We start from the raw sequence: 20000 nt of genomic DNA, 5'->3' as shown, positions 1-20000 counted from the left end.
ACTACGTTGTAGATGAAACTCCTTCCCCAAAACAAGAGAATTTGGCAGTTAGTGGGTGTTACTAATAAAAGGGTCTCTCCATCTCATGAAGAAAGTAAAGAAGTACATATAATATTCTGGAACAACACAGCAGTAGACATAACGTTAAACATTTGCGCAAGGTATATTGCCAGTAATTCAGGACATTAATAGCAATTTTCCCAAAAATTTCTGTTATATAATAAAGAGCAAGTGGCTGTATATGTGTATATATAAACATACATACACACACACACACATATATATATATATATATATATATATATATATACAGTATAATATATATATATATATATATATACAGTATAATATATATATATATATATATATATATACAGTATAATATATATATATATATATATATATATATATATATATATATATATAAATATATATATATATATATATACATACATACATACCTATATATTTATTCATTTCCGGTCACGATCAGCAGTATTGCCAGCCGTATAAATACTCGGTCTCTACCCATTCCTCTGGAAGGGGAGATGGTGTAGCCATACCCTGGTAACAGGGAGCACCACGAGAGGTAAATCGTACGTGAGAATGTGCGCGCTTAATATCTATGCAAATATCTAGCCGTCATTTTTGACGGGTCGCGTACACAAGTAAAAATTATTTTTAAAAAAGTATCAAACTTAAAGCAGTTGAAGCTAAAGCACCAATTACAAAACCAGTCAATTGATAAGGAACTCTCAATTATTCCTTTCCTCTCCTTCGAAGGGGGATTCCTCCAAGAAGGGAGAGAGGAAGGGAGGGAAGGAGGTAGATCTCCTCCTCCCTTACTCCTCCTCCTCCTCCCTTCCTCCTACATCAATCACCATCAACGTCACTGACTGTCACAACATCCAAGATCACCAAACATCTTCCGGAAGCCATTAAGGGAGATAATTCTGGCTATCTCCGAAGATGTGAGATCTGATAGCTATTTGGCCTGATCTCCCCCTTTTGTTTGTACAGTGCGATTAATCGTTATAATAATGGCAATTTCTAGACGAATATCGGTTATTTCTGTACATAACACTAGTGGTTCTTTTTCATCCATGTATTTCTTATGGTTAATAACACTCACACACATACATATATATATACTTACACACACACACACACACACACATATATATATATATATATATATATATATATATATATATATATATATATATATATTTATACATAAATATATAATTATATATACTGCTTAATGGACATTATAGATAGCAGGTTTGCCAGGGAAAAAGCCACCCGTTGAAACACAAACACTAGAGTTTTCTGGTTCCTTTTCCCTTTGCTTACTTATATATCGAATAGTCTGGCCTATTCTTTACACATTATCCTCTTTCATCATACACTAGACAACACTGAGATTACCAAGCATTTCTTCTTCCCTCAAAGGGTTAACTATTGCATTGCAATTGTTCAGTGGCTACTTTCCTCTTGGTAAGGTCCAAGAAACTCTAGCTATGGCAAACAGCTCTTCTAGAAGAAGGACACTTCCAAATCAAACCATTGTTCTCTAGTCTTGGGTAGTGGCATAACCTCTGTACCATGGTCTTCCACTGTCTTGGATAGAATTGAAATGAACTGAATATAAAATTTATGCCTTAAGCCAAGCACTGGGGCATCAAAGGCCATTCAGCGCTGTATAATACACATTAATCAATCATACCCATACGCTCACAACATTTGGTATAATTTTAACTTCTAAATCCAATCACACAACTTCCATACAATAACATTTAAATGCAAAATAAGAAGGGATAAAAGTATTAAAAAAATAAATGAATAAAACTAATTAAAAGCTCATGGTATAAACCAATACTCAATCATTTTTTCCAAGTTCGGGGTATTACTGTCTTAGGTAAAGTTCTCTTGCTTGAGGGTACACTCAGACACACTATTTTATCTTATTTTTCTTCCTTTTGCTTTTTGAAGTTTTTATAGTTTATATATGAAAGATCTATCTTAATGTGGTTATAGTTCTCATAATATTCTATTCTAATTGTTCATTACTTCTCTTGTAATTTATCTATTTCCTTTTTTTTCTTTCCTCACTGAGGTTTTCTTTCCTTTGCAGCTATTGGGTTTATAGCATGTTATTTTTTCAACTGGGCTTGTATCTCAACAAATAATAATAATAATAATAATAATAATAATAATAATAATAATAATTGCAAAAGAAGCAGGGGAAGGAAGAGAAAATGATGGATTGACGATCTAAAAAAAATTGCGGGTATATACTGCCATAAAACGACCATAAACAGACGCAAGTGGGAGGACATGCCTGAAGCCTTTGTCTTGCAGTGAACTAGTTACGACAGATGATATATATATATATATATATATATATATATATATATATATATATATATATATATATATATATATATATATATATTATATTCGATGTATGCATGCCTATACGTCGTTATACTTTTAAATTTGATTTATATTGTCGTTTGCAAAAGTCAATATTTCTAACTACTAATAAAATATACTGTACAACATGAAAATCATGAAGATGCTATTTATATAAATTTATCAATATGTATTTATGTATACATGTATCTATATATACTTATTTATATATATACATATATATACAAACACAATTTGTATATAAAAATAAGGCTATATTGCAGTTCTTGCAATTTTAATAGGTTGACCATTTTGATAAAAACATCATATACTTAATCTCTTTGATATACAATGAATTTCATTAAGTGTATTTTTGTATATGTATATATATTTCTACATACGGTATATTTGTCGTGTATTTTTTCAATCAATAAAATTATCTAAAAACAGATTTCTATAAACATTTGTTCGTGGAAGATACAATACTCTCCATGAAGCATTTAAACAAAAAATATTGCAATACTCCGAAGAAATCAACAAGATGCACTGGCAGATGCTAATTCATTTATAGCTCGAACATGTCTTGTCCAAAAGAAATTAAGAAAGAAAACAAGAGCGAAAGAAATTAAACAAACAAACCATCTGAGATATAATTCTTTTAATGGAGAAGAAGGAGCACCTTTTATATCGAAGCACTGACAGTGTCTCTGAATAAACGATGCGAATGAATAATGAAAAATGAACAGAGAAACCTGAAGATGTTCCGAGAGAAACATGGCCGGCCATTCGACACGAGGAACAAGTCGGTCTTGTGTTGCATGTTTCCACGTAGCAAAAGATTAATCAACTGGAAACTGGATCACGGGAAGATAGAAAACGGATTCGTGCGAATGCATAAAGAATGCCGTATGGATGCCGACACGTCAAGGGCATGATAAAGGAATGCAACTTGAACTATATTAGACAGCAAAAGGATAATTGATGGGGGTTTGCACATTGAATAAATCATTGGGGATGGCGTTGCTTAGAGAGTCAACACTTCCCAGCAAGGTTATATGAAGCTTGCGTTACATGATATTAATTGGGGAGAGATGCACTGGTTCGAATCGAATCCAGAATGGTATTTCCAAGAGCAAAGAGCAATTGAACTTGTGCTCTCTTGTAGAGGGAATATGTCATGTGGTTTTCGGAGCTGGATATTACGTTGGTAGTTTCACATACACGGGACTCTTACTTTCCAACAAGCTTGGGTAGCTTACAGCGCAATATTCTAACAAAGAACAAGCTTAGGTAGCTTAGTGTAGTATTCCAACTTCGGTAGCTTACAGTGCAGTATTCTAACAAACTAGGTAGCTTATAGTGCAGTATTACAACAAGCTTAGGTAGCTAAGGGTGTAGTACTGGGTTCCAACAAGCTTGGGTAGCAGTGTAATCTTCAAACAAGCTTCGGTAGCTAACAGTGTAACCTTCCAACAAGCTTCGGTAGCTAACAGTGTAATCTTCCAACAAGCTTGGATAACTTACAGTGCAGTATTCCAAGAAGCTCAGGTAGCTGACGCTGCAGTATTTTAACAATACAAGTCAAATACACTCCATTTAACAAGCTTCTGGAGGTGTTTCAATAAGCCCACATAACTCGTTCTATCAAACCCGAATAAGCTTTCCAGAATGCCTATGGTGATCTTCCAATAACTGTACAGTATCTTAGCATGCATACAAAGGTCTACTAGGTGTGTCTACCAGGAAGCATATAAAACAAATTAAAAATCTACTACTTTATTTCAACAAGGAGGTCTACAAGTTAAATAGCCTATGGGGAGTATTTCAGAAAGGCTGTAAATGCCTATTAGCAGCCATATTGAAATCTTCCTATGATCAAATTTGATTCTTCCTGAAGTTCAGGAAATCATTACAAGGCATCAAGTAGAGGATAGGCATCTTGATATTAGTCTAGGAAAGCTACCCCAACATGATAATGAAGTAAGATTAAATTACCTTTGAGGATTAAGGAGAAAGTGACTCCATTAGGCTAGATAATAAGTAGGCCTACCCTCATGTATGCCTATCTATGATCGCATAGATTAAGATCGTAAAACCTTAAGAGACCATTACTTTTGGACTGGCCTTTTTCTCATATGCAGTTCTATAATAAAATAAAATAATTTTATTCCATTATTCCGTATTTGCTATTTTCAGAGTTTTTTCAATCTATTTTATTCTACAAAATAACAATAAAGAAAATATTAATTACGATAATTTCTCAACATTGGATCAATAATCAGAGTTAACATCCGTGATCCATATTTTGTCTATACACATACAATAGGCCTATATTCTCAAAAGAGCAAATACAACTTTTTCTACCTGACTCGTTTCCGGTGAACTAATTAGTGATCCATGTCCACATTTTTACCTCAGGAGGAAACTTTTCTAACAATAGGATTCGATGATAGTCATAACTCCTCCATATTATTACTTATATTTCAGATACATTTTAATATAATTCCGTGATCGGTCCATACAAACAGTATTCTTAAACTTTGAATTAAGTTCCTTATTTACTAGTGTTGTAGCTTAGATAATAATAATAATAATAATAATAATAATAACTAGATAAGCACTCTGAGAGTGGAAACCTCCGCCACGGAAGCTTAATTCTCGAAACCCGCTTGCCTTTCCCAGAAGCAATTTAGATTATAATCGTATTTGAAGTCTGTGTGACAACCATGTACGAACTTGAGGTTAACGTTAGGGTTAATTCGGTCGACCTTTTGTTCGACCTTGACCTTTGATATCCAAATGCATTGTTATTTGTTTTTGTTTATACTTAACTCATCACATATCATATTAATTTTTTTTTTCTAACTTTCCCTTTTTCTCAAAATACTTTTCCTTGGCAAGTTTATATGCACTCCAGGAAAAAAAATAATATTACTAATAACAATAACAGTGACCCAATAGTATTATCATTATTATTACAAGTTAAGCTACAACCCTAGTTGGAAAAGCAGGATGCTATAAGCCGAAGGGCTCTAACAGGGAAAATAGCCCATTGAGGAAAGGAAATAAGGAAAGAGTGTACCCTCAAGCAGAGAATTCTAACTCAAGACAGTGCACGACCTACAGCGCAAGACCAAGGTACTGAGGCCATGGCACTACCCAAGACTAGAGAACAATGGTTTGATTTTAGAGTATCTTTCTCTTAGAAAAGCTGCTTACCACAGCTGAAGAGCTTCTTCTACCTTACATAGTGGAAAGTAACTATTGGACAATTACAACGACGGAAAAATTACATATACCCGTGTCCTGAAGCATCCTTACTACCACTACCTATAACTGGTAGTTAATTAGCTATGGTGGGTCGCAGATATAACGAAAATGAACAGGGAGCTCGCAATCACACATCGGAAAATATACTTTTTGAGAACCTGGAACCTGAAACCTGGAAGGTTGTTACCCTCTGGAATGGCGGAAAAGAAATTAATTCTGAGACAAAAGAAGTTATTTGTTCGGTTTCGCCCTATATAAGACGAGAAGTCCCACAACACGTGGAGTTCTCAATTGGAATTGCAGCTAAACTATTAACAGCTGCTTTGTTCCCCGTCTCTCTTCACCTGACCTAATTATGTGGCTTGGTTCTCTTTACTAATTAAAAGCTCTCTTGTTAACGCTTCTCCCCCTCAAAGATACGTTTACTCTCTCTCTCTCTCTCTCTCTCTCTCTCAAATTCATCACTAAACGCACGATTGTGTGTCTGAATGCTTCTGCTTATGTTTGCGTGCGTTTTTGTTCCACTTTCTTTCACTCTAATCTGCGTCTCTATCTCCTTATGGATGGTAATCTCTCTCTATCTCTCTCTCTCTCTCTCTCTCTCTCTCTCTCTCTCTCTCTCTCTCTCACTATGAATCTGTTTTCTCTCTCCACGTCTTTTAATGCCAAAAGCCCCGTCTCTATCTGGTAGTTTTAAAGTTTGAGTGCTCTCTCTCTCTCTCTCTCTCTCTCTCTCTCTCTCTCTCTCTCTCTCTCTCTCTCTCTCTCTCTCTCTCTCTCTCTCTCTCTCTCTCAAGTGCATAGGGATACACTACTTAACTTTAAACAGCTAACCTTCACAACATGATAAAAACAAACTCACAGTAAAGTAAGATGAAAAAGAAAAAATCCTCAGCAAGTTTCAGATTTTACGATGCTATAAGAGGTTAAAGAGTTATAAATTCATAAGGTCTTAAATGCACTGATGCCACAAAGTCAGATAAAATAGTGTGTATATGGGGTGGTTAACGGTTGCCTCTCTACTTTGCCCTACCTGTAAAATAGATTTAATGATTGTAAGGTGGTGCTTAAGGGCCACTTACTGCATTATACAAGGTTCTAAAGAACAGTAAGTATGGTCTGGTTAAGGATCTCATCCTGTCTTGCATAGGAGCAGGCTGGCAGGGGAAGAAATACGATAATGTCTATTAGCCACTAATGCGTCGGGAGAGGACATGTCTCCTTCCCTAGCGCACTTTTGTTTTAACACACGACCGAGAATTATTATTACTAGAGGAACCCGTGTAAATTTCACGAAATTATATTTTCAAAATACTAATTATCTTGTTCCTAACCTATACATGTTTGAATAAAATGTGATAAGATCTGACCTGTATATTCATTTTAAAAAATGAGCAATACATGAAAAAATTTACAAAACTTCTTTATATACAATATTTATAGTGAAGGTAGTTCCTCTTCACTGGCCATGAGTGGAAGTCTTCTGAGGACAAATTTTCACTCTTACACTGTTCATAGACCTTGCTCTTAAGAAGGCTACATAAAGTTGTCCATGAGTAAAACAAGGTTGTGGTAGGTAGATCCCAACCTTATCGAAAGTCTGTCCTTGAGCTTTATTAATGGTCATTGAATATGATAGGCGGACGGGAAATTGAGTAATGTCTAGGAAGATTTGAAGCAAAGGGTGATCAGAATTATGAGAAATCTTTTACAATAAGAACGGATTAGTCGTTAAACGAAAAGGCCCGATATTAATTTTGTAATCTAGGTTATGCCAATTGATAGAACTCAATTTTTTGTCTAATATTTAAAAAAAAAAAGTCAGGTGTACTAAAGACAAAATTGGGAAAACTATATAAGATGTGCTTTGGTTAAGTAATCAAAGTCTAGTGTGAATTTGTAAAAGTATACCATGAAATTATTTCCGTTTTCTTTAAAGCGTTGACACAAAATAAATAACACACACTATCGTATCAATATATAAATTAAAAGCCAAGGTACAACCCTAGCTGGAAAAGCAAGATTCTATATGCCCAAGGGCTACAATAGGGAAAAATAGCTAAGTGAGGAAAAGAAATAATGAAATAGATAAGCTAAAAGAGAAATAATAAATAATCAAAATAAAATATTTTAAAAATAGTAACAACATCAAATTAGATGTTCTATATAAAAACTATAAAATCTTCATAACAAAAAAGAGGAAGAGAAATAAGATAGAACAGCATGCCCAAGTGTACCCTCAAGCAAGAAAATTCTAATCCAAGACAGTGGAAGGCCATGGTACATAGGCTATGGGACTACCCAAGACTAGAGAACAATGGTTTGATTTTGGAGTGTCCTTCTCCTAAATGAGCTGCTTACCATGGCTAAAGAGTCTCTACTACCCTTACCAAGAGGAAAGTAGCCACTGAACGATGACATTGCCTTGTGCATGAGCGTATGTGTATTAAGTTTTGTGTGCTTGTTTCGTATTCCATATTGGTGTTATTAGATATATTAGATCTTTCTATAGAATGACAACCCTTGAAATGGATGTGGGTAGCTTTTCTTTCTTGATAAATCAAACATCAAAACTTCTTCATCTGATAAAAACAATCCAACTATACTCAAATTGATGTCAATGTTAACCTTATTTTGACATTAAGAAAATAAATATTTTATATTGGTGATTTCCAATGTTATTGTTATTTGAGCTTTTTGTGGAAGGGGGAACCTTGAATAAACTTTTGCAATATCTAAATAAAAAATCAGAACTTTATCTGATCAAAGCAATCAATTAATACTGTAATCGAGGTCAATGTTAACCTTATTTTAACATTAGGAAAATAAATATTTATATCACATCCTGTTAGTGATTTCCCTTGTTATTGTTAGTCGAATTTTTTATTCTTTGCAGGGAGAGAAACTTAAATTTGTTTTTGCAATATCTAAAACAACTGTAAACCTCCCACAGCTATTCCTGATACAAAATTCCTTGCAGGTAACTTTCTCTTCACGTAAACTACTTTCAGAAACTGGGGATCGAAAAATTCCTCCTCACGAGTCAAACATTTAAGCTTTTTTTAAACCTCTAAGGATTATTTAATCCTTATTCTATTAAAACCTCAGACAATCAATATATTTAAACAATTATCAAGCTTTCAGTACTGTAAGTTTCCTGATTTCATATCTTAATCACTAGAATTAACTTCTTTTGTCTTAATGTTATTTATTCAAACTATGTTTTACTCGTCTATATACCAACTTACATTATTTTATATATCGCATCCTACAATGCTGATTTTTTTTAAATTTTCTCTACTGCAATACAGAACTTAAACGGGTTATTATTTCTTTTTACTTATACTACATTACCTAAGGATGCTTATAATACATAAAACAACGTTATTATTTAGTTTTGCTGCATAATGTCAACTATAAATTAATCTATTACTTAAATAACTTCTTTTAAGGTAATTCTCTGCGGCTGATATATTCATGAACCAGCCGTGTCTCTAAATATCGATTGTAAACTTAACACTTGAATCAATTATCTACTTAATTTCATTTTTTATTAAACCTATGTCTGTAAAACAGGAAACAGTCCTTCGTTTAAAGGTCAATTGACACACGGACATAGTCTGGAACTCTTTGGCATCTTGACCACAACCTCTGGACCACGTAACCAATAACAAATATTTATTTCTATAACTTGCTTCACAAATTAGCCATAACAGTATATTTATATTTATATTTATATTTCCGCAACAACGTAAGCCTAACAAACATCTAACGTTTCGACTGAAAAAAAAAACATACACAGTATATATACACACACACACACATATATATATATATATATATATATATATATATATATATATATATATATATATATATATATATATATATATATATATATATATATTAAAGGTAATTGGTGCAATGGTCAGAGCAAAGATACCAAACACTACTAGAATAATAAGCTTATAATAATAATAGTAATAACAATAATAATAATATCAATAATAATAATAATAATAATCATAATAATAATAACAACAACAACAACAACAACAATAATAATAATAATAACAATAATGATAATAATAATAATAATAATAATAATAATAATAATAATAATAATAATAATAAGACAAAATCTTCAGTTCATGTTAATCACTTAAGAAAAACCTAACATAACCTAAGCTACCAATCAAAACCCAACCTCACCTAACCTTGTCGTCTGCTAACCATACTACCAAACTGTACTTTGGTCTCACCTGCATCTTTCTTCTTTTTCTTGCAGCTCGCATAAATGAAGTGGCGAGCGACGAAGCGGAACCCGATTTTGTGGGTGCCATAAAAAACGTGACAGTTCCATTGGGGAAGGAAGCTGTGCTTTCCTGCGTCGTCGATAACCTAGGAGAATATAGGGTAAGATATTACAATTATTAATAAAAAGTAAAATATTCTTTATTATGATAAAAACTATAATTATCAATAAAAGGTAGTAATAACAGGCTTCATAGCATACACCAATTTCAACATGATAATCGAATGTTAGTTTGCCCAAATGTTAAAATCAAATTAACAAATGTCATTTGCTCTTATGTTTTATTGCTAGACATTTTCTACAATGAACGCCATGTTGCGTATCAATGGTGACATTCCCAACGTATGCATGAAATAGTATCTATTAGTGTATATATACACACAGACATATATTTACTTCCCTAAATACCCATTTATATATATATATATATATATATATATATATATATATATATATATATATATATATATATATATAATTCCCATTGTTAACAAAAACAAAAAGTACACGATTTAAGTCACTGTACTCCTGATGATGACAATATAAATGGCACCATTATTCATTGGATATCTATGTAATTAAAATAAATACAGGTAATAATGGAATTAATGGTAATAATAATATTATTCAAAATTAATGTTATACCTACGACACACAACAATAATACTACAATCGAAATATCTACAATAATAATAATAATAATAATAATAATAATAATAATAATAATAATAATAATAATCACCTTCACCATCATCTTTATTATTATACTTCATGAAAAGAATGTATTAATCAATAAACAAGATAAACAAGACATTGAATAATAAAAGATATCACTAAACCAATATAACAGATTCAAATAGATTATGTACATTATAAGAAAATATTCTATTTCGTTATGTACATTATAAGAAATGTTATATTTCGTCAAAAATACACAAATAAACTTAATGAAAATTGATTGTTTATTTACCGTAACAACTACAAACGTGGTACCTGTAATCTAATACTGTCTCATTACAAATAATCTAAATATCTGAAACTATACATAGTGCATTTATATATGAATAACAAATATCAAAATTAGAAAACGCCTGCCACATCAGCATTAGTAACACTATGATATCTCATTTTCATTAATGCGTTTCATTAATGGAAATAAAACTGGTTTTACCGCCTCTTGTGAAATCCCATTAATTATATGATATGAATGATCTTAATCTATTTTTCAACATCAAACAGTTTTCTCTAACACAAGAAAAAATTAATAAAACAGTTACTGTGACATTCATGCCGTGTCTGCTGAATAGTGAATGAACATGGAGTGCAGTAAAACTTCCCAGTTAGTTATTTATACACCTGCACAAATGGCTCATCAGTAGCACGTTGAATTCCGCCTACTGCACACTTCTTCGCTACCTGGATATTAAGACTCTCACCAAAACATATTTTCTAAATGTCACTAACTTATTATACATCTTTTACATATAACAGACTCATTATCATCAGTTATTATTATCTTCATTACTTTAGGGATAAAATTATCATTATTATTATTATTATTATTATTATTATTATTATTATTATTATCATTAATCTTACTATTATTATTATTACATGCTAAGCTACAACTCTAGTTGGAAAAGCAGAATACTATTAGGCTGAGGGCTCCAACAGGGGAAATAGCCCAGTGAGGAAAAGAAATAAGGAAATTACAAGAGAAGTAATTAGCAATTATAATAGATACTGTAAATACAGTAACAACATTAAAATAAGTATTTCATATATAACTATAAAAACTTTAAAGAAAATACAAAAGGAAGAGCAATAAGGTAAATTATTGTTTACGAAAGTACCCTCAAGCAAGAGATCTCTACCCCAAGACAGTGAAAGACCATGGTACAGAGGCTATAGCACTACCCAAGACTACAGACCAATGGTTTGATTTTAGACTGTCCTTCTCCTAGAAGAGCTGCTTTCCATATATAAGGTCTCATCTACCCTCACCAAAAGAAAAATAGTTACTGAACAATTACATTGCAGTGGTCAACTCATTGAGCAAAGAAGAATTGTTTGGTAATCTCAGTATTGTCAGGTGTATGAGAACAGAGGAGGATATATAAAAAAAAGGCCAGACTATTCTGTGTATGTGTAGGCAAAAGGAAAACAAGCCGAAACCGGAGAGAAAGATCCATTGTAGTAATGTATGGCCAATCAAAGCGGTAGTATCTCAACGAGTGGCTGGTGCCCTGGCTAACTTACTACCTCCAATAATGATGTATGAATTACCTTGATTTTTATCACTATATTATAAGCCTTATCATTACAATTATCAATCTTATTATTATCATAATATCATCATGATCATCATTATCATGGTAAAGACCGAATGCCAAATTAAAAACGAACGTCCAAATGTTACAGATATGAAGAACAGAATAAAACATGAGATTCAAATCTTATTCCGAGAAAAAAAAATGATCTCATGAGAATTCCTGACGTGAATCATTAAGAGAATGAGATTAATGAGATTCAACGTATTCATACGAATCAAAACCTAAATGAGTATCACCACTGTCATGAGAATCAATACGACTAAGAGAATCAATAAGTGTAAACACTACTCTTGTGAGAATCACTTCTTGGAATAGTAAAGTAAATAGAGTCGCGACTAGTTTAAAGCTTAATGATACACTAACTTAAAAATACTTGTATGAAATACTGGAAAAGGTGTTAATTCCTTATCAAATTCAAATTTCACTTTTCATATTCAATCATTGCAGAATTAAAGCATTGTTGAGAGAGAGAGAGAGAGAGAGAGAGAGAGAGAGAGAGAGAGAGAGAGAGAGAGAGAGAGAGAGAGAGAGAGAGAGAGAGAGATGTACTATGATGAAAGTATGAAAAAACATATGTATTTATATCGGTATTGACATTAAGGATTATGGATTAAAAGAATATTCTCCTTTGCGAATGATGAAGAAACTCAACTGAAAGAGAGAGAGAGAGAGAGAGAGAGAGAGAGAGAGAGAGAGAGAGAGAGAGAGAGAGAGAGAGGAATGATGATGATGATGAATGCATGAAAAAATATGTATTTATGTATATTGATATTAAAGATTACGAATTAAAAGAATATTTCCCTTAGGGAATGTTGCTGGAACTCAGTTCATTGAGAGAGAGAGAGAGAGAGAGAGAGAGAGAGAGAGAGAGAGAGAGAGAGAGAGAGAGAGAGAGAGAGAGGGGGGGGGGGGTTGCAGTGAAGACGGCCTCCTCGAGGTTCTCTCAAATTAGTTCAGTTGTAATCAATTACAGAAAAGGTATTTCTTCATCTCTTGGTAGGTGTCGGTATCAGTAGTAAAAAATTATAGAATCATCATTAAAATATTTATTTACACCTTTGGTGTTGGGTGTAATTACATAATCTAGGCTACACCTCTTACTATCTTTTTGTATCACTTGATCCTGAAGAATAAAAATAAATGCAAAGACTTTGTTGCATCATCCTATAATAATGTCATTATTTAGATGTATATCTTGATATACAACAACAACAAATGCAGCAATTTTTAGTCCCCTAAAAATGTGGTGACGTCCCTGACTGGTGAACACCAGACTCGGGTTCGAGTCCTGCTCAGCCTCGTTAATTTTTTTGTATGCAACCTCACCATCCTTGTGAGCTTAGGATGGGTGGTTTGGGGGAGCCTATAGGTCTATCTGCTGAGTGAACAGCAGCCATTTCCTGACCCTCCTTGCTCCTAGCTTGGGTGGAGAGGGGGCTTGGCTACATATCATATGTAAATATGGTCAGTATCTAGGGCATTGTCCTGCTCGATAGGGCAATGTCACTGTTACTTGCCTCTGCCATTCATGAGTGGCCTTTAGATATTTAAACCTTTAAACTTGTTAATTCATTAATGGGGTTTGGCCAGTTTTCATTACCACGCTGGCCACTGGTGATTGGTGTTGGTGGGAGATTTTCGTCTGATAGCTCACAGTAAACCAATATAGTACGGGTGGCCCTAACTATAGTATAGCTTTGCTGACCATAGCAATACACAAACCCTTACGGTATCCCTTCATTGAAAAGCATATAAATTGTTATAAATATAGAAGATCGGTGATGAAGATCGTGATAAGATATGCCAGTCTTCATACTACCATACTTTTACTATCAGCATCATTTTACTCTCAAGTTCAAACGCATGTTCTTGGTGTAAAATAAATTGAAGGGTCAGCGTTAACAAGTTGACATTTACGTGTGATTAAAGATATAAATGTCATATAGATTTAAACGTGTCTAGATGTAGCAAATTTTGATATATCAAATGAATATCTTCAAATATATTGAAATGCATACAGGATATATATTTTGTGATATATTTAATCTTTCAGTATGAGCATTAAAAGAAAATTTCTTAAACCCACACTTCGAAATTCTAAATTAAATGAATATCTGGATACATTATTTCTCTTTATAATAAAATTAAAATAACGGAAAACTAATGAAGTCGATCTTTACTCAATAATTCAGTGTAAATTTGTTAATATAATATCAATTAAATTTTAAAATTCAAACGTTAAAACATAAATAATTATAAGTTAAAATTAGTTATTTGAACTTTCTTAGTATAAATTATCTAATTATCTTACCTCATTTCTCCTTGGTAGTGGGTTCACAGATTTGGTACTTGGTAAATAATGAAATTTAAAATGTCAGCTTAAAAACGTTAAAATAAACGATATTATCAACATCGGGACATTTCTTTACACTCTTAATCTTATTAAGAGTTATCATGCTATCAAAACATACGCCTACAACCTAACTCCTTCGATATTTCTTCAAGGGTTGCAAACCAAGATGAAAGTTTTTTCAAAATATCAGATTAAATTATATAAAAATTTCTAGACACGTTATTTTTTCTTGTCAAAATACTAATACTAAGAAAACATGTTTTTTATATATCAAATGAAAGGTCTATAATTAAGAAACTTACAATTTCTCTTCATCGTTTTGATAAACTAGTATAAAAAAAAACTGAAATTGAAAAAAATCGGCTACATACTTCAATGTAGCGTTTTTCTATGCCAATAATTTCTGGACCCCCAAGCTGTAAAAGTACATAATGAACTCAAAACTTTTTTCTGAAAAACTTCTATTCATTTAAAACTTTTGATTTTAGGCAAATCATCGAATCATTCCTGACAGAACAAACTGTATTTGTGCAACAAAGATATGTTTGTTTGCATTCCTTCTCTAATGTTTGCAGTGGAATTTGTTTGAATCTAATCAACGAATTTTAATGGGTAATTACCTCCCCCAACAAAGTTGGAAGGAGGTTATGTTTTCGCCCCTATTTGTGTGTTTGTTTGTTTCTATGTTTGTGAACAGCTTCCTGTCCACAATTTTAATCGTAAAGTAATGAAACTTGCAGGGATTAATTGTAATGCAAAAATCTGAAAAGGATTAAATTTTGGAAGGTCAAGGTCAACGGTCAAGCAAAATGTTCAATTCACGAGATCAGCCATAAGTTCGGACATCGTTGTCACAGAGACTTGAAACTTGCTTCATATATGAGTGTATGAAAATCCACGATAATTAATACATATTACTGTCAAAGGTCAAGGTCAAGGTCGAGCAAAGAGGTCGGGAAATAAGCTGCCGCGGCGGAGGTCTGCGTTCTACTGAATGCCCCTCTAGTTTATCAATGTATTTTATAGTCAAAGAATAGGATTAATGTGATCATTAAAAGTAGAGTGGAAGAGCAGGCTAAGTGGAATATAAAATACGTTCAAATATAAAAGTATTAAAACTCTACTATCATTGGAAAAACAGATTCAAAAGGAGTAAAATGATATATATATATATATATATATATATATATATATATATATATATATATATATATGTAGATATATATATATATATATATATAAAATATATATATATATATATATATATATTTATATACATATATATATATACATATATATATAAATTAATTATATAAATATATATATATATATATATATATATATATATATATATATCATTTTACTCCTTTTGAATCTGTTTTTCCAATGATAGTAGAGTTTTAATGCTTTTATATTTGAACGTATTTTATATTCCACTTAGCCTGCTCTTCCACTCTACTTTTAATGATCACATTAATCCTATTCTTTGACTATAAAATACATTGATAAACAAGAGGGGTAAAATAATACATATACATATATATATATATATATATATATATATATATATATATATATATATACATGTATATATATTTATATATATATGTATATATATATATATATATATATATATATATATATATATATATATATATACATACACACACATAACAGTAATAATAAGGGGATTAAATCATTAAAAGAAATTTACGATATGAGATCTCTCTCTCTCTCTCTCTCTCTCTCTCTCTCTCTCTCTCTCTCTCTCTCTCTCTCTCTCTGGAATTAGGCCCACTATCACATTATCATCGGGAGTTTCTTTTCATGTCGCTCTGGTGAAAAATCATAGGGTTCTCTGTCTCCCTCTGCCCCTTTTCATCTTCTTACGTGGAAATATTATCACTCCTAATAGCCACTTGCTCTACATTTCTCGATGGGAGGGGTGAGGGGAGGGGTAGCTTATTCATAATCATCTTTTCAGGTTTTGGAAACATTGAATAAAGTATTTTCAATTAATGAGACGTGGTCTTGGTATTAATTTTTTTCGAGTGGGTTTTCGGGACGTAAATGTACCGTGTAAATTAAAAAGGATTCAAGTGCAGATTGAGAACATTTAAACAATGGAATGACTAAAAACTAAAAGTAATTAAAATATGTACTTTACAAATACGTGTTTGATATTGTAATGAATGTTTTAATATCGGAAGTCAGTGAAGAGGTGCCTTGTTTGCCGATGACATTATGCTGATTGATCTAACAAAAGAAGATGTCCAACTCAAGCTAGAAAAATGTAGAGAACAACTTGACACCAAAAGCTTAAAAATTAACAGAACAAAGACATAATATGTGGACAAGTGGAGAAGAATGGAATGGAAGAGTGAAATTAGGGAAGGCATACAGAAGGTTGCCTCCTTTTAAACATATTGGTTCTGTTATAAGTGAAAATGGAAACCTAGATCCAGAAGTCATACAATTCAGTGTGCAATACAATGTACCTAATTCACTCACATGTTAGGGAGATGAATAGCCAATTATGATGGACATTGGGTATATTCCTATGGAGAAGTGTAAGTACTTTAGTGGGTACATTTGAACTCAGTGATTGAATAAGGTATACTGTATATTCATATTATATCCTCGTACGAATTAATAATGTTTTAATGTTGTTTGTGTTTTTAAAATATTTTATTTCAATTATTCATTATTCCTTATATCGTTTACTCGTTTCCGTATTTCCTTTCCTCACTAGGCTATTTTTTATAGTTGGAGGCCTTGGGCATATAACATCTTGCTTTACAACTAGGGTTGTAGCTTAGCTAGTAATAATAATAATAATAATAATAATAGTAGTAATAATAATAATAATATAATAAAATATAATAATAAAAATAATAATAATAATAATAATAATAATAATAAAAATAATAATAATAATAATAATAATAATAATAATAATAATAATAATAATAATAATAATAATAAAACTATATTTGCTACTTAATATTTACTAGCATAATTATAACATATTGACAAGATATGATGCTCGCTATTTTTTACTCATCCAATACACTGTTAAAAATTCACAGTAAAAATGGTAAAAATCCTGGAATAAAAGTTTTCATATATTTACTGTTTAAAAAAAACCGATATATTGACGTTAAGAAGTGATATTACGGTCACCAACCCGTAAAAGATAATAACAAAGTAGGGTAAAAATTACGGTCGCCTGTATTTTACTGAAATACGGCTGAGAACAGCATATTTTTACGGCGAATTTCCGATCAAAATTACGATTTTTATAGCAGTGTGAGTATACAGTTTATTCCTATTATTCATTACAGCTAAGCAAAGAAAAGTTTTATATTTTTCTAAATGTTTTGCTTCCACGTTAGGAAAGCCATATTAATTTTTTTTTCGAAGATCCTTTTCAAAATGATAAAACTAGTAATAACGGCATATCTAATATCGATAAATGTGTTATTTCATTTACTAAGTTATGGACAAAAATCTAAGGTTCAAGATAAGTTACGTTATACCTGTCTTTTCTCAAAACTTGGAAGGTATAATGAGATATAATATATAATTTATGACGAATAAATATAATATACTGTATATATATATATATATATATATATATATATATATATATATATATATATATATATATAGGTAGTAGGTTGGCCTGGGCACCAGCCGCCCGTTGAGATACTACCGCTAGAGAGTTATGGGGTCCTTTGACTGGCCAGACAGTACTACATAGGACCCTTCTCTCTGGTTACGGTTCTTTCCCTTTGCCTACACAGACACCGAATAGTGTTGCCTATCCTTTACAGATTCTCCTCTGTCCTCATACACCTGACAACACTGTGATTACTAGACAATTCTTCTTCACCCAAGGGGTTAACTACTGCACTGTAATTGTTCAGTGGCTACTTTCCTCTTGGTAAGGGTAGAAGAGACTCTTTAGCTGTGGTAAGCAGCTCTTCTAGGAGAAGGACACTCCAAAATCAAACCATTGTTCTCTATTCCTGGGTAGTGCCATAGCCTCTGTACCATGGTCTTACACTGCCTTGGGTTAGAGTTCTCTTGCTTGAGGGTACACTTGGGCACACTTTTCTATCTAGTTTCTCTTCCTCTTGTTCTGTTAAAGTTTTTATATTTTAAATAGGAAATATTTATTTTAATATTGTTACTATTCCTAAAATGTTCTATTTTTCCTTATCTCCTTATTTCCTTTCCTCACTGGGCTATTTTCCCTGTTGGGGCCCCTGGGCTTATAGCATCCTGCTTTTCCAACTAGGGTTGTAGCTTAGCATTTAATAATAATAATAATAATATACAGTATATTATATTTATTCGTCATAAATTATATATATACATACATATATATATATATATATATATATATATGTGTGTGTGTGTGTGTGTCTGTTTGTATAACCACATATCTCAAATCGGCTTTTAGATTTGCCCCCCCTCTCTCTCTCTCTCTCTCTCTCTCTCTCTCTCTCTCTCTCTCTCTCTCTCTCTCTCTCTCTCTCTCTCTCTCTCTCTCTCTCTCTCTCTATATATATATATATATATATATATATATATATACATATATATATACATATACATATACATACACACACACGCACACACACACACATATATATATATATATATATATATATATATATATATATATATATATATATATATGTGTGTGTGTCACTATGCTTTGCCTTGTCATCCACTTCACTCTGAACGAATCTAAAGACAATTTTACTATCAAACAAGTTCTAATATAGAACAATATTATATTAAAAACTCCCACTTTTTAAAATAATCTTTTACGTTTCTTTCGTCGCGATCCGAGTAACACATAAACCCATTGGGGATTTTTATCCTGGAGATTTCAAACATTGGGAGTCAACTTTTTAAAAAGCATGCCATTTTTCAAAATGCGAACTTTTACATATAAATAAAAAATACTAGATTCCGAATAGAGGAATATTTAAAAAAAAAAAAAATATCCTCCCTTTAAAAAGTTGGAGTCCAAAGCTATTTAAAATGTCCTTATTTATTGTTTCTTTCATTGCCCTAACAATGGAACTGATGGGTAAAAAAAACTAGGAACATGGATAACCGTCTAAGATCTTTGTTCCATTTTTTATTTCTTCCGGAAATAATATTAATAAAAACACAGGAAACAATCGAGAGTAAACATCTAAGGGTTTATCTCATTTCGTAAAGTGTTTTCGTCCGCTTTTTGAAGACACTTTTTTTGTACCGAAAACGAACTCAAAAACGGTCGGAACCGAAA

General features: G+C 31.9%; 1 protein-coding gene across 1 annotated transcript in view; it reads left to right on the top strand.

Annotated features, from left to right (window-relative positions):
• The window catches only part of LOC137656109 (lachesin-like), a 505216-nt gene that overhangs the window by 363698 nt on the left and 121518 nt on the right, over positions 1–20000 (top strand). Inside the window, exon 2 of the mRNA XM_068390286.1 lies at positions 9977–10104. Coding sequence (XP_068246387.1) covers positions 9977–10104 — 128 coding nt within the window. The remainder of the gene's footprint in view (positions 1–9976; positions 10105–20000) is intronic.

Source organism: Palaemon carinicauda, chromosome 17 (genome assembly GCF_036898095.1).
Source record: "Palaemon carinicauda isolate YSFRI2023 chromosome 17, ASM3689809v2, whole genome shotgun sequence".
NCBI classification, from domain to species: domain Eukaryota; kingdom Metazoa; phylum Arthropoda; class Malacostraca; order Decapoda; family Palaemonidae; genus Palaemon; species Palaemon carinicauda.
Note: the sequence above shows the minus strand (reverse complement) of the source record. Positions and strands in the feature narration are given on the sequence as shown.